General features: G+C 30.5%; 1 protein-coding gene across 1 annotated transcript in view; it reads right to left on the bottom strand.

Annotated features, from left to right (window-relative positions):
• LOC118748671 overlaps positions 1–15,492 on the bottom strand; it is a 361,645-nt gene that overhangs the window by 70,927 nt on the left and 275,226 nt on the right. The window contains exons 8-9 of the mRNA XM_036483268.1: positions 14,803–14,912; positions 10,140–10,305 (exon numbers count right to left, since the gene is read on the bottom strand). Of these exons, the coding sequence (XP_036339161.1) occupies positions 10,140–10,305; positions 14,803–14,912 (276 nt within the window). The remainder of the gene's footprint in view (positions 1–10,139; positions 10,306–14,802; positions 14,913–15,492) is intronic.

Genomic DNA, 15,492 nt, shown 5'->3' with positions numbered 1-15,492 from the left:
GTTTTAGGTTTTAGAACTATTTTTTTGCAATAAATTATTCGTACTATACTGACGTTAATATTTATAAGTATAACCTTTTAAAATCTACAGTTTTTTTTTAAATATTTTTGTACTAAATCTTTAGCACATAGCACTTAAATTTTGAAACTTTATTTCATATAAACTTTATAAGCTATGTTCATATGTATTTTAAATAGATTATATGTATTGCAAGATCTTCAATACAAAATTTTAGTATTACTTTCAGTGGTATTTTTAAGAAAACATGTTTTCGTTATTGTAGGATCCCTTAAATGCTTTTTTTATACTGAATTTTTCTTTGATGACTTTTTGCAACACAAAACAAAAAAAAAATTACGTTTTGCCTTGGATACCGGTATTTTCTACGTTTCCAATTCTATCTTGCGCTCACGCTGTTTAGACGATTCACATACTTTTTAGTAAATCTTTAGTACACTTTTTGTACTGCAAATTTTCTTTTGAAATTTATGAACCGCTTGGGCGTGAGTGAGTAGAATGAAAATAATTCAAATAATTCTTTGACGGACACTTAGAAAAATAACACGTGTTCTGCTTTCAAAATTTACCGTAAGTCTTCCGTCATCTCCTCCGAAGCCCACGCTGGCGTTTGCGCTCATAAATTCAAAACAAACAAAAAAAAGAGAAAAACAAATGCGTCAGTTACAAACAACAATCGTATAAAATAAATACGGAAATAGCTTTGTCTGTCAGCAGAAAAAAAAAAGAAAATAAAATAGTAGTAGAAATCGCAGTAGAAAGGCGAGGAGACAATGTTAACTTTATTGCTGGAGCAGACGACAAAAGCCAACGCCAACAAAGCGAGGAGTGCAAGTGCACTTAAAGCACACGTACGAGCTATAAACTAACAATATCACTCGTCCGGTCACACGGAATGCGAATGTTTTGATAAAGAAAACAAAGGAAAAACGCTGAGAGAAATCAAAGAACGAAAAGCAATGCCTGCAGCGTCCACTGCCACTGTCACCGCCAGCTCAAGTGCTGGCAAGTAACCAGACCTGTCGCGCGTTTACAAATTAATTTGTCAGTCCCAACGGTGTTGCCACATACATACATTTGCCATTTATGCGGAGAGTTGCGCTGCCGCTGCTTACCTGCATCTCTGTATACACTAGTGTGGGTGTAGGTAAAAAAAAACCACTTTTCTTAGAAATGGTATAGAATTCTTGAAAATAAATATTTTTCAATCGAAAAATTGTGGTTCTCTTCAGGACACTTCCAATAATAATACCCAATTGGTTATTTAAGAATTTTTTAATACTAAAGATTTTTTTGGTCCCCAGTTGCATTTTTGAGGTTTTTGGCGGGCCTATAAAATATGAAACTATGAAAAAATGCTGCTTAAATAAACAATTGGGTATTATTATTGGGAATCTCCTGCAGAGTAACAGAGTTGCTTCTATCCCATATAAAATACATGGAAAACTTTGAGCGCTTTGAGCGATCTCTAAACATTTTTTGATTTCAAAATAAGAAAAATTTTCCGTTACAGAACAATACTAGCAGGTGGGAGCATAAAAATTCCGACTTTACCTTTTCACATGCATTTTTGAACCATCCTAGTACACACACACACTCGCACTTACAAAGATACAATTTATATGAATGCTGACTGCAGTTACCTTTTTCGTGTGGGTCCACTGCTTTTCGCTACATTTCATTGTATTTATTTATTTATTTATTATTGCAGTAACATGTTGCAGGGGACATACGTGAGTACATACATACTGCATGCCTTACTTACTTTTATTAAAGCCCACTTCTAGGCGCACGTGTGAACGTAGAGGGGACGGAGATTCGTTGGTGAGTGCGCACAGCTGAGAAGAAATGCAGAAATTAGGATTTATGTGCGCCCAGCTTTGCGAGTGCAGGTGGAAAATGTGGAATTTAAGTGACAAAGTTGCAGTGCTGGGAATTCCAAACAAAGATAAAATATGGAAAGGAGAAGCTATGAAGAAAGAGCGGGAGTGGTGGTTTTAAATTGATTGCTATTTTGCTACGGTGTCATAGTTTAATTGAAACTTGATCTACACACTTTTTTACTTCTTACAGATTATATTTTTGGAATTGGAACATTTTTTATTTAATTTAAAATTATATAGCATTAATTTTTTTAACTCATTGTACATATTTTATCCAAAAACACGTCTGTAATTAAATCACATAACAAAAAAAAAAAAACCAAAAACTTTCGGAAAATTTTTTTCTAGTATTTTTTAATAAACTTTTATTGGAAGTGAAAAAAAGTTAGAAAAAATATTGCAAAAACATTTGCAATACTCATACTTAAAAAAAAATGTTAAACAAAATTTAAATTAAGATATCTTGTTAGAAAAGAACATTCCAAAACACTTTTCTATAAAATTTGTATTAAGAAAAATTATCAAAATATATGTATATCGTCACCTGAAATTCAAAAAGTTTTTTAGTAAGGAAGTTTTAAGGAATTTTTTGCTTAAAATTTTGCTTATGCAAGTACTTTACGAAGACACAAGTTTTAATATCCAAGTTTTGCAGATGGATTTTTTTTGTAGAAACTAAATCTACGAACAATTTTATTTTATTAAAAATATAATGTTATATTTTTTATAAATTTTTTGTAGTATGTATCAAAAAAAAATCTTAAGTTCATTAAATTTTAGTGTAAAAAATGTGGCATCACTTTGCTTTTAAATTAATATATGTTTAAGCTTTAAGTAAACAAATTTTAATATGAAAATTTTGACTGCAAAAATGTTTATTTAATGATGTTTGGCACTACAAATTTTCATAAGATTTCGTGTCTCTTCGAAAATGTTGGCAATAAGGTTTGAGTAGGAGAATTTTGACGAAAACAACTTTTTGGAAAGATCTTTAAGTTTTTCTGCTAAAAAAATTTTATATGGTTAGCTTTTTCCGGATGTTTTATCACAACATTTTTTAGTTTAAAAAAGTATAATATAAAGTTTTTTTAACGAAATTTTTTCAGCAAAATTTTAAGGCCATTCGCCAACTTTTTTCAGTTTTGTTAGTAGGAAAATTTCTTGTGTAAAAAATTTTTGTACCCAGAGGGATTCTTTTCGTTAGCATGAAATTTAACAAAAATTCTTCGTATATAATTTTTAGTACAAAAATTATGTATAAAAAAAGCTTTAATGTGAATTTTTTAGTATTAAAATTTTGTGTTATGATTATTATAACACATTTTGAACATATTTCCCTCATTCGTGTTTTGTGTGAAAATTCTAAGAACACAGTTTTAGGCATAATAAAAATATAGCAAGGTAGAACCGTTCTCTCAATTTGTCGGCCATGATTTTTTTTTGAAGTTTGCCAACATTTTAAAATCATATAAAAGTGAAAATAAAAAAATGAAATTGTTCGAAATTGTTATTGCTTGAGAATGAAAATGAAAATGTGTGTGTGAATTTGTGAGTAAATTCAAAAATTAAATTGTTTGGAAACGTCAAGAATTCTAAAAGTGACTCTCAGCGGTTCTACCTTATTATATTTTTATCATGGTTATAGGTACGAAAATTTTTGACAGTGACAATTATTAGGAATTTTAGAATAACTTAAATTAAATAAATCTTTGTTTGGTTTTGTAATAACTTGAATTTAAAGAAATTTCATTATTTTAAAGTACTAAAATTTCTCTTAATTGCCGCTTGACCAGTCTTCTATGATAATTTTTCTTACGAAAACATTCCTATTACGCTTGTGCCAACCTGCTGTGTCTGAAGTAATGCGGACAATCGTCATCATCGGCATAAAAAAAGTTTGTATTAGCCACTGCCTTTTCTCAGCATTTGCCTTCTGCCACGCTCTATATCTAACATAAAATTACGCCATTCACATCTTTTCTAGCTGATAATATTTTATTTACCCATTGCAGTATTCACATATTTATCTAGATTAAGTACTAATTTTTCAGTTGTCGGTACAAGAAAGCACAGCTTTGTGTTGTTATTCCTTTTGTTGTTTTTGTTCTTCTTGCTTTGATGATGATGCAATCAACTGCAGTGTTGCCAACATCATTATAATTATATATGATATTCTAAACTCGCCATTCGCCACTGGCAGTCGCCATAGAAATGCTGGAAGTATTGTTTGCCTCAGCCACTTGGCGGCAACGTCGACCTACATAATAATAAATGACTAGCCATTCTGAGTATAGAAGCAGCAGTAGAGGAGTAAAAAAATTAGGGTAGGCAAATAAAATGCAGATGCCTGCATAGAGATACTGGCAGGTATACATATGTTAGATATATACTAGTTATATGTTCTATTTATATTGCACAGAGTTGTAACTGGACATGTTTTCGTGAGGAAAGTGCGCACTTTGATGCTCATAGGAGGGTTCTAGCTTCAAAACGAAAAAAGTTAAATTTTATTTGAAATGAGTTTTCTAGTAATAAATTTCTGATTATGGACTGAAATTTTTAGCACTTACTAGAGCTTCAAAGCCATTTTTTAAAGAGATTTTTTATACTAAATTTGCTGTAAAAAAATTTTTCATGCTATGGTTTTTGTTGTTAAATAGTAACATATTAGTACTAAATTATATGTCTAAATTTGTTTGTTATACTTTTGGGGATAACTTTTTGTGTTGAAATAAATTAATTTCTCAGTGTTAAATGACTGACTTGGAAATTTTGTGTACACAATTTTTTAGTATTATTAACAATGAAATTTTTAGTTGAAATAATTTTGCCAAATGATTTTGTGTACTTATTTTTTAGTACCTTTGGTCATAACGTCTTTGTGCTAAACTTTATTAATTATAATTTAATATTAGTGCTATATATTTTGCGTATTTAACTATGAGAGTACAATTTTTCGTACTCAATTTTTCAGTCCTGTTAACAGTGAAATTTTTAGTCGAAATTTTTCATAAAATTATATTTTTAGAAATTTAATTAGATTTTTTGTACTACAAATTTAACCATCAATTTTTTCTCTAAAGTTTGTTTGTAGCACCTAAGAGTAAAGCAATTTTTTTTTGCTAAACTTTTAGTTCGCAAAGCTTAGAACGAACTCAATTTGAAAACACATACATATGCGGGTGGTTTCAATGGTTTTATTTTTATATTTTGAAGCTACTGGCAGAGTAGAGCGCTTAATAAGGCGTGTGTAGGATGTTTTCTGTTACCTTTTTAGTACATGAAATTTAGTACTAAATTTTTCAAATTAATTTTTATTAGTAAACACACCTAAAGTAGAAACCCTTCGACACTGTTGTTTAATAATCGATTGAAGAAACTTTCTTTAACTAATAATGTTTAAATTAATGTTTTTGCATTTTGTAGAAAAAAATGTTTTACAAAAAGCTTATAGCACAAATCTGTTATCGTAGTTTTTTTTTGGGAAATTTTTTTAAGTAAATTTTTGTATTGCGTTTTAGGTCTTTTTTTAACAAACAAATTTGAGTACTCAAAAAAATTTTTACTACACAGTCTTTTAAACCAAAAGCTGAGGTATCTACAAAAATTTGTTAGTTCAAAATTTGCTAACTTAAATTTTTAGTACACAAGTTTTTGGTTTGAAATTTTAAGTATGCAGTCTAAAAGTATATTTTTGTAGTAGTAAGTTTAAGTACAACAATATTCAATATGAAGTGGTTTGGTACTACTTTTTTAGAAAATTTTTTTAGGCACAAAATTTTTAGTACAAAATTGTTATATTCCACCAGTTTTCAAGCTCTAAACTTTTGCAAGATCTTCCATTACAAAGTTCTTGGTTTAATTTAGTGCACAACTGCCATATTTTTTTCAGTAAATTTTTTTTTTATACAAAATTTGTGGTTCAAATGCAAAGTCTTTACTACGAAAATTTTAGTACACAACGGTTTGTTCAATGTTTTTAGTTGAAAAATAACAAATTTTTTATATTTTTATGAAAAACATTTTTTAGTACTAAATTTTTAGAATTTAATATTCAATACTAAGCTTTAACTGCAAAATGTATAGCTCTAACATTTAAGTGTGTACAAAATTTTTAGTGCTAAATGTTTAGTTCTGAATATTTTTGGTTCTAAGAATTATTTAAGAAACATTTTCTTATCCAAAAAGTGTTTGGTACTTTATGTTTCTGCGACGAATTCCTCAAGAAAAAAAAATTCAATTCGAATTTTTTTAATTAAATAAATTTTTAATTGAATACATTTTTAATATATTATACTACATATGTAAGTGGTGTGCAATGCATACACTTACACACTTACATATGTATATACATCTGTAATTGCACAAACAAAACAGTTAGTTCCGTTTTTGCATCACTTATTTGTCCTCGCCGTCTGCACTCGGACTGCAATGCAGCTTTGCTGCCCTATGTCCTTTCCTTTTTCAACTCTCTTTTCCATTTTTCATGCTTACTTGCGCGCCGACTAACGGCACATTAGCGCCTGGCAAGCATTAAGCGAATGCGCATACAAATGCATATACCCGTATTTATTTAGAAGTACACAAACAGAAAAAAAATTTGAAAAAATGCAGTTGGCAGTTGGCTGCAGTGGGTATTTAATGCATGTTTTTTGATTGTAAGTGTGTGCCGTTGTTTGTGTTAAATGCATTAGAGCCTCATTATGTTGCAAATGTCGCGCAGTTAACGCGGTCCTTTGTTGAATGGCGCTTGCATGGCAGCCACGCAACAGCTATAAATACCAGACAGTCAGACCCTTGGCGGAATATGGACGAATGAAATTTAGAAAACTATAGAAAAATGTTTGCGACAAAGTCTGCCATTAAGTCTTTACATTTACAATTGCAGGTCGAGCGAATTTTTTTCTATTTTTACACTTTTCTTCCCACTCCCCCCCCATACACTCACTGCCACTCTCTGTGTTTGCTTCAATAATAGTTACGAGTATTTGCTTTTCATAATGTTTCACGTGAGTTGCTGCTGCTGGTATTATTTTTAATTCGTGAACGTATTGCATATTTACGTTTCATTGTTTTCCCTTTTGACGTAAGTCCGACCGACTTGTAAGCGCCTCGCCTCACTGGTAGACAATGCACCCCAGCATCGCAGCAAAGCTGCTTTCATAATTAATGCCATCACTCTAGCTCACAGTTTGCTGTTGATTTAAGGCAATAGACGTCAATTTAGCATAAAATATTACTCATACGTCACGGCGGTTATGCTATGTAACGTTTTCAGGTAACACGTAAATGCAGTAAACTTAATTTGTATAGCGCATTTGTTCGCAATTTTTTGTGCTAAGAATATCAAATGCAATATATGTATTTACGTCAAAAAGTTGCTCATACGTCATGGTGTAACGAGTTTTGTGGGCGAGAATTTATGAACGAGGCAACATTTTTGTACTTTTTTTATAAAACAATTCTTACGAGTATTTAAATTTTTTATAGATATGTTTTTTTTTTCAACTCCGCAAGCACCAAATATTTCCTCAAGACTCTAGCACGATTGCTTACTCATTAACATCAGTCTTTCCACCTCCACCACACTTTGTTGCCTCATTTAGTTATCCTATTTCAATGTACCGTCCTCATAATGCTGCAACTAAAGCTCTTGAATATTTACTCAAATATTTTCATACATTCCATGCACTAAATTTTATTTCTTATTACCAGCCTAGCCTCCCCATTTTTTCCACGTTTTATTATTCGTTGGTGGCTATTCAAGCGGCAAGCGTGGCTGACCATCAGAGCGTAGCAGAAGTGGCTGATAAAAAAGAAAATAAAACCGAGAAGGACAAAGGCACAAAAAACTGTGTGAGGGTGAGAATTAGAGCGGGTTAATGCCTGCCAATAGGCAATGCTAGAATGACCCAGACAGCGAAAAAAACTAGAAAAATGAAATAAAATCTTGGCAGTCAAGTGCCAGAAATTACATACACTGCCGGAACAAAGTATTGGCACAGCAAATTTTTCACAATATATGCAACAATTTTTATTCAAATATTTTTCCGCCAATTTTGTATAAAAATATGGTTCATTCAACAACAAGAAACATAAAAATATAATTCCAAAGTTTTGTACAAAACTCGAGAAAAATCAGCAAATTTTGATCAAAATTTTCAACTTTTTAATCAGATTTTTAGAATTTCTAGTAAAAAAAAATGAAAGTTCGGAGTTAGTCAAAAATCGCGTTAATTTTTGAGATTTTTTTTTTTTTGTGAAGGTGTTTCGCATTTTATCCATATAAAGTATTTTCGAAAAAAAATTTTGTATGGAAGAGACTGCGTGAAAAAAATTGACAAAAATCAACGAACTTAAAACTTGCACTTTATTATAAAAAAATTGATTGGGATACAAATCTGCATACTCAAAAAAATTCTAAAAAACCTGTTTAAAAAGTTGAAAATTTTAATGAAAATTTGCTGAATTTTCGCGAGTTTTGCACAAAGTTTAGGATTTATATTTTAATGTTTTTTGTTGTAGAATGAACCATGTTTTTATACGAAATTAGCGGAAAAATATTAGATTGAAAATTGAAATTTTTAGAAGCATTTTTAAGCATACTATAAATCTTTTTAGTATAAGCATTTTTAGCATGCAATTTTTTTAGTAAACTATTTTTATTAAGATAAAATGAACTATAAATTCTTGGATAAAAATTTGTAAGTCAATTGGCCATAAAATAAGATTCTGTATCAAAAACATTTTTAGTTAAGTAATTAAGAAAACTTTAATTGAATTCTTTTAAGGAATGGCAAATTTTGACATACAATTTATCGGAGTTTTTGAGAGTGTTTATCTTCTAAAAAAGTATGTATGTACTGAAAAAGCTTGTATTAAATAAGTCTTCTACAAAATGTTTGCCCTAAAAGATTTTGTTTTTCAAAAACGTATTTGAAAAAGTTTTAGTAAAAAAGATTTTAGAATGAAAAGCTTTTGGTACAAATAGCTTTGATACAGAATTTTAGAAAAAATGGTTTTTTTGCATAAACATTTACATAAACATAGTTTATAAATTTTTGGACAGGAATGTTTCAAGTTAAAATTTTTTGTATTTAACTATTTTCATTGAAAGTTCGAAGTTTTGGCTTAATTTTTTTTTACTCAAAAATTTTTTTAGCACAACATTTTTAACTACATACAAAATTTTAACTCCAAATTATTGTCTAAAATGTTTTTTTGTGACTTCATAAATTTTTCGAAGGAAGAGGTTTAATAATCAAGCTTTCGTTACTTAAGGAATAAATTTTACTTATGTTAATTTTTATGGACACTTTCTATGATTTATAATACGAAAAGTATTTGTAGCCCTACAGTGGTTAGTTAAAAGTTTGCTTGCTTTTCAAATTTTCTTCTGTAAATTTCGTTAAAAAATTATCAATCAATGCGAATTTGGAAATAAAAAATTTAAAATTGTTTGTAAATTAAAATTATTGTGCTTAGTGCTTGTTAGAGGATATTTCTACATGAAAAAAATTTTATCAGCAAAATTAAAATTTGTTATTAAAAAAATTAAAAACAAACAAAACAAAACTTGAAAATTAAGAATGTTTTGTTTAAAATCATGTAACAAACCTTAACAACAATTCATTTACAAGTTTTGGCATAAACCATTTTTATTTTTTAATTTTGACGAACAGTTTTACCAAAATACAGTTTTTGGTACACGAAATGATTTTTTGACACAAGGGTGCCTAGTTATATAGTTACATACCTACATTCAAATATATATTAGGAAATATTTTCCTAGCAGTAGGTACATATTCCCTTAGCATTTCAGTACTTAGGACAAAATAATTTTTTTATGGCAAAAGCACACAAGTTTATTGCATAAAATTTCGCTCATAACTAAGATTCCAAGTGGCCCGCAAGCACAGACATAACAAGAAACAAAAAGCGATCCCTTTGCTTTGCGCTATCGCGCGTCTTTACTACATACATATTTATGAAACGTTTCTTTGATGTTGCTCTGCTACGCTCCCCCTAACCAAAGCATGTCTGCCTAATTTTTCCCATAATATCTTAAAAATTTTGCCTTAGCGAAGAAAAAATGTTTAACCGACTGAAGTTGGGTTAAAAGTTCCCGTCTAAGATTTTAAATTAAAAACTCAAGCAAAGCTAGAGCAGTGGCTGCGGTACCACTTTTGCTTTGTGGCCACGCGTACTAAACACACACACGCATACAGTTGTACATACCTGAACATGCTTGCGGCGGCAACGGAAAAATTAATGTTGTTGAACTTTTTCGTCTCGCAACGGCGCAACCCAGTGATTGTGGCTTGAAGCTTCGCAGCTGTTGCATAAAATCGGAGCACTCCATTAGGGCAACGTCTGCGAAGTGCAGGTCGCAGAGAATTTGGTTCTGTAAGAGAGTGGTAGAGTGGAGAAGAGATGATGAAAAAAGAATCTAAGGAGAAAGAAAGGGTGCAGGAAAAAAATTTGTGTAGAAACATCGAAGTTAAGTGGGAATATTTTGTGCAAAAAATGTGTAATATTTTTGGTTTCTTGCAAAAGAGTTTGGAAATTTTGTGGATGGAAAGGTGGTGTGTGGACGGTAATTAGCTTGCGTGTTTGGTATGTTTTTTATTTATAATGTAGCTTTGTAAATTTGTGTACTAATACAATTTTAAATACCTAAATTTTAGTCTATAAAGAGTTAGTACTTTGTTCGTTCTCCCTTCTTCTTCTTATTTGGCGCTGTAACCGCCTAAGCGATTTTGGCCGAGTCCAAAACAGCACGCCAGTCATTTTGTTCGTTCTCAGGTTACATAATTTTCTGATATAAATTTTATTTTAATATAGTTTCTACTACATCCGTTTAGAGCTAAAATTTTAGGACTCAAATTTTGTACTAAATAAAATTTCTTATTTAAGTATCTGCTAAAAAAAGTTCTAAATTTAAATGCTATAAAAAGTTTTAGTACTAAATTGACTGCTTGAAAAGCTACTGTCAGATAGAAATGGCTGAAAATTTTCAGCTAATGAAGACTTACCAGTCTTTGGGTTCTATTTGTTTAAGACATTGCGTTGTGTTCCTTTAGTGCTAAAATTATATAAATGGATAAAATTTGTCTAGAAAGCCGCGGTTTATGACTTCTGCTCTCTTTTACAAAGTTTTGTTAGTTTAAATTTAAGTACACATATATTTCCAACCAATATAGTAACTGAAATCTCGCCAAGAATAGTGCTATATATGTAGTTAGTCGAAAGAACCTATTTTTCATTTTTTTAATGTTTTTTATTTGGTTTTTTTTATAATTTCCTTATGAAAGTTTTCAATTTGAAAGTTTAGTAAATTTTAAGTCCTAACTTTTATTAAAATTTTTTATGTTTATGAGCGTAAAAATTTCTTCAATCTGCGATAAGAACAATTTTAGTACATGTTATTTTTTGAAAACAAAAAAAGATAGTAACATTTTTAGTACCAGCTTTCATTGCTCCGACTATTAAATAAATTTTTATTACTCTAAATTTATGAATTTTATGTCATTGAAAACTAAAATATACATGAAAACTAAAAAAAAAATAATTAAGTTTATTTCTTCGTACTAAAATTTGAGTACTAATTTTTTAGTACTAAAATTCGACTCCCTTTGTTTAGGGTTATTATGTAGCAGAGTTGTTTGGGCATTTGCTACGAACACTTGTACTAAAATTTTTAGAACTAAAATTTCTCAGATTTTTCAAAACCAAAAGTGTGTTGTGTGTACTAGTAAATACAAAATTATATTCTTTTCAAAATTATTGTGTCTGAATAGGCAACGATTAGTACAGAAAATTAAGTACTAAAAATTTTAGAACTAAATTGAATTTTTAAGTTGGTAATTGTTGCCAGGGTGTTTCTACTTCACCATAAAGTGTTTACATAAGATGTTGCTAGTACTAAAACTTTAGTACAAAATCTGTGTAGAGCTACACTTAATCTAAAATTCTACTATCCCCTACCAATCTCGTAGCAATTTTATTATTTAGTTGTTGCCAAAGTACTTTTGCGCTTTACTACAATCACAATAATTTTAGTACTAAAAATTCTATATTCTCACTCTTCTCCCGCTGTCTCACCCCCTTTCACTCTCGTAAGCATTCGCCAAACCACCGCATTGAACTCGCTGCCAAAATTGATAAATGAATTTGTCGCTTGCGGCTGATTACTGCCGAACGTGAGCCTGTTCGCAAATATCAATGAAATTAAAAAAAAAAAAAAAAAATCAAAAAATTGTTTTAAACTTTCACCAGCACTTTGTGCCTTCATGTGCTATTCGCATTCGGTTTCTACGAAAAATTTTAATGCGGCTTTGCCATTTATTTATTCAAGTGTGGCAGCTCAAACTACCCAAAATTTTCGCCTAGCACTTTCGCCGTAAAGCTGTGGCGCTGTAAAGCCGCACACATACATACATAATTAACATGTGTATGTACGTGTGGCATATGTGTTGAAACTTCTTTTATGCGCTTTCCACACGCCGCACTCGAATTGGTCTGCACGTGCTAGCGGAGCGCTTAGTTGGCTTAGAGAATGGCGAAACGAGTGCTTTTCGAGTGTTTGGCGTAAATAAGTGAATAAGCGCGTGAAGAAAGGATATGTTATCCTTGCCAACAGTCTTACTTACTCACTTACACTCCGCTCTGCGTTTTCTGTGTAAATAGTTTGCTAACAAGTTCCATTGTGGTTTGAACTTGGCGCAGCTGTCACTGTCGGCTTGTGTGGGTGCGTGAGTGAGTAACGACGATTGTTCGAGTGCAAACTTTGGCACGCTTTGCCTTGAATGAACGCCGCTTAGTGCTCGTATTATGTGATTTGTGGTCGATGGTGGGTGTGGTTGAAAGTTATTTTCCTTTGCTTACATACTGAAGTATGAGCAAAGTTTTATATAATTCCAAAAATTATCTAAATGCAATTTGGTATGACTACTGTATATTCTCAAAAATGTATGTCAATTAAGTAATTCGCCACAAAAAAAATGCTAAACTTCTGGTGTAATACAAATGTATAAATATATGTAAGTAAAAAATATAAAAAGAATAAAAAAGTTAAAAAATTAGGAGATTTGTAGGAAGTCTTGAACGTTTCGGTTAAACAAAAATAATACGAAAAACGTCTTCTATTAAAAAAAAATATTAAATAAGAACACTTAAGAAAAATAAGATTGTTTCTTGGAACTTATCAAAAATTTACTACATAACAATAACTAAGGCAAACCTAAAAGGAATAAATGAGCAAAAACAATTTCACAAAAAAAAGGTTTCATTTGCAAAAATCTAGTACGAAGAATTTAAGTACTAAAAATTTAGTACTAACAATTTAATGCTAAAAATTTGGTTTTACACAGTTGAAAAAAAAAAATTATTACCACAAATTAAGTACTAGATATTTACTGCCCAAAGTAAAATAACTCACGGAAAAAGGCATTTCCTTTTTAGCAGACAACGGCAATCGTAGTACTAAAATTTAAGAAAGAGAACGAGAAAGGAACTTCAGTTATTGAGCACTCGAGAGCTGAACATCGCAGTAAATGCAATAAAGCTAGAGGATTATAAACAATTTGAACAAGTTTAGCAAGCAGAGTACTTAGTACTAAAAATACAAATTTTTTAGGGCGAAAGGGAGAGAAAATAATTTGGATTTTAAATAAACAGAATAAGTACAGCACTCGCGAAAAATTTAGTAAGAAAAATGAGTACATGCAAATGTAGTACTTAGGATGTTGTAAAGTATTTTAGAGAAATAAAGTACGGATTTTAGTACTAAAATTGAAGTGTGTTGAAAGTTTGCTGTTAATTTTTATTATTATAATTGTGAGTACATAATTTTGTTAGAAATGTCTAGATCGTCCAAGAAGTATGTTAAACAATTTTTTGGAAACATCTGTAGTGAAAAATATTTAGGAAACACCTTTCAAATTTTTAGTGTTAAAATTTGGTAAAACTCTGGCACCGAATTTTTAGTACATATTTTTACGTCTTTATTTGCATACAACTTGTTTTTTTTTATTCAAATTTTAGTTAAGATAACAGTACCTATATATTTCAATTCTTTAATTTCTTCAAAAAAAAAAAAATATATATTTTTAGCTCAGCGTACTTAAAACATGCTAAAACTGTGTACCGCACAATTTTGTACGGAAAGTTTTTACTATGTTCTCGCATACATTTTTATCCCAACTATAAAATTTTAGCACTAATTTTCTTAGTGAGGAGACTGAACTTTTTAGCACTGTTTTTAGTACTAAAGATTGCTCTAAATTTTGGTAGTAAATACGTAAGAATGTCGTTTTTTTGACACTGCTTTTTAGTACTAATTTTTCAATAAAAAATGTGGCAAATATTTAAGTATTTCATCATTTTTCGGCCTAAATTCTTTAGTACAAAATATTTAATTTTTACCACTATTTTTAGCAATAATATTTTTGTACAATTTTTGTACTGAATTTCGCTGTTAAAATTTTTTGGCCGTATAGCTCATGGATGTAGTAAAGAATTAAGTACGTATGTTTACGTCGTCAATTTGTAGTAAGATCTTTTTGCGTTTTGGTGCAGCTGTTTTTAGTACCTACTAAGTTTTCGAAAAAATTAATTTTAATGCTAAAGTTCGTACTAAATCATTAGGTGTGAAATAAGGCTTCAATTGTATTTTTTAGCACAGCTCTGTTTCTTAATAGTAAGTTTCCAGTGCTGTTTTCCGTAACAGAATTTAGTACTAATTTTCAGTAAAAAATTTTAGTACTAAATTTTAGTTGCAAACATTTTTTTGGTGTTAATATTTAAGTATACAATTTCTAGTACTAATTTTTAGTACACAATATTTAGTACTCGTTTTTTAGTACAAACTGCTTGATAAAAATTCCGCTCCAACACTCACCTTGAATCGCCTGGCGCGCTTCTGATTTGGACCCGTCAAATTTAAACCGCACGAATTGCAACGCAGGCATTCCTCGTGATAGTGATTGTTATCGTACAGTGGCGAGGGTTCTAAAACGGGGAAAAAATTAAAATAAATTAAATATTTTGCGTAATTAATGTATGTATATGTACACATAAAATATGCACCCGAAAATCTTAATATCCTGTTAGCAGTATTATTAAACATTTTTTACTTAATAAAAACTGCTACTTCGTGCAACTCGAAAAAATGCGCAAATCTCTTTCAACTCAGCTGCAAAGCTTTCTTATAATATTACATCTTTATTCTGAATTGTAAATATATGTATGTACGCAATTATTTGCCGTATCCTTGACACACTTTGCCAGCCAACTCAACTCAGCGGGATGTGTGCTACGCAAACGAACTGAAATGTCAGATAAACTTAGTCAAAGACGGGAGTGTGTGTGCACGTACACGCAGCCGGCTACATACATATGTATTTGAAAATTTAATATAATATCAATAAAGCATAAATCTCCGAAGACAACGATGCAAACAACAATGGAAAAAGTTCTAGTGAGTTGTAAGTGAAGCACGATGGCAGGACATGTGCCATTGGCTAGCTAAGTTGCTGGCAAAAAATAAATAAATGACAAACAAAAGTCGTAAGAGTAAATAAAAAAGTTA

This window comes from Rhagoletis pomonella, unplaced genomic scaffold (genome assembly GCF_013731165.1).
Source record: "Rhagoletis pomonella isolate Grant_MI unplaced genomic scaffold, Rhpom_1.0 Rhpom_scaffold_00013, whole genome shotgun sequence".
Classification (NCBI taxonomy): domain Eukaryota; kingdom Metazoa; phylum Arthropoda; class Insecta; order Diptera; family Tephritidae; genus Rhagoletis; species Rhagoletis pomonella.
Note: the sequence above shows the minus strand (reverse complement) of the source record. Positions and strands in the feature narration are given on the sequence as shown.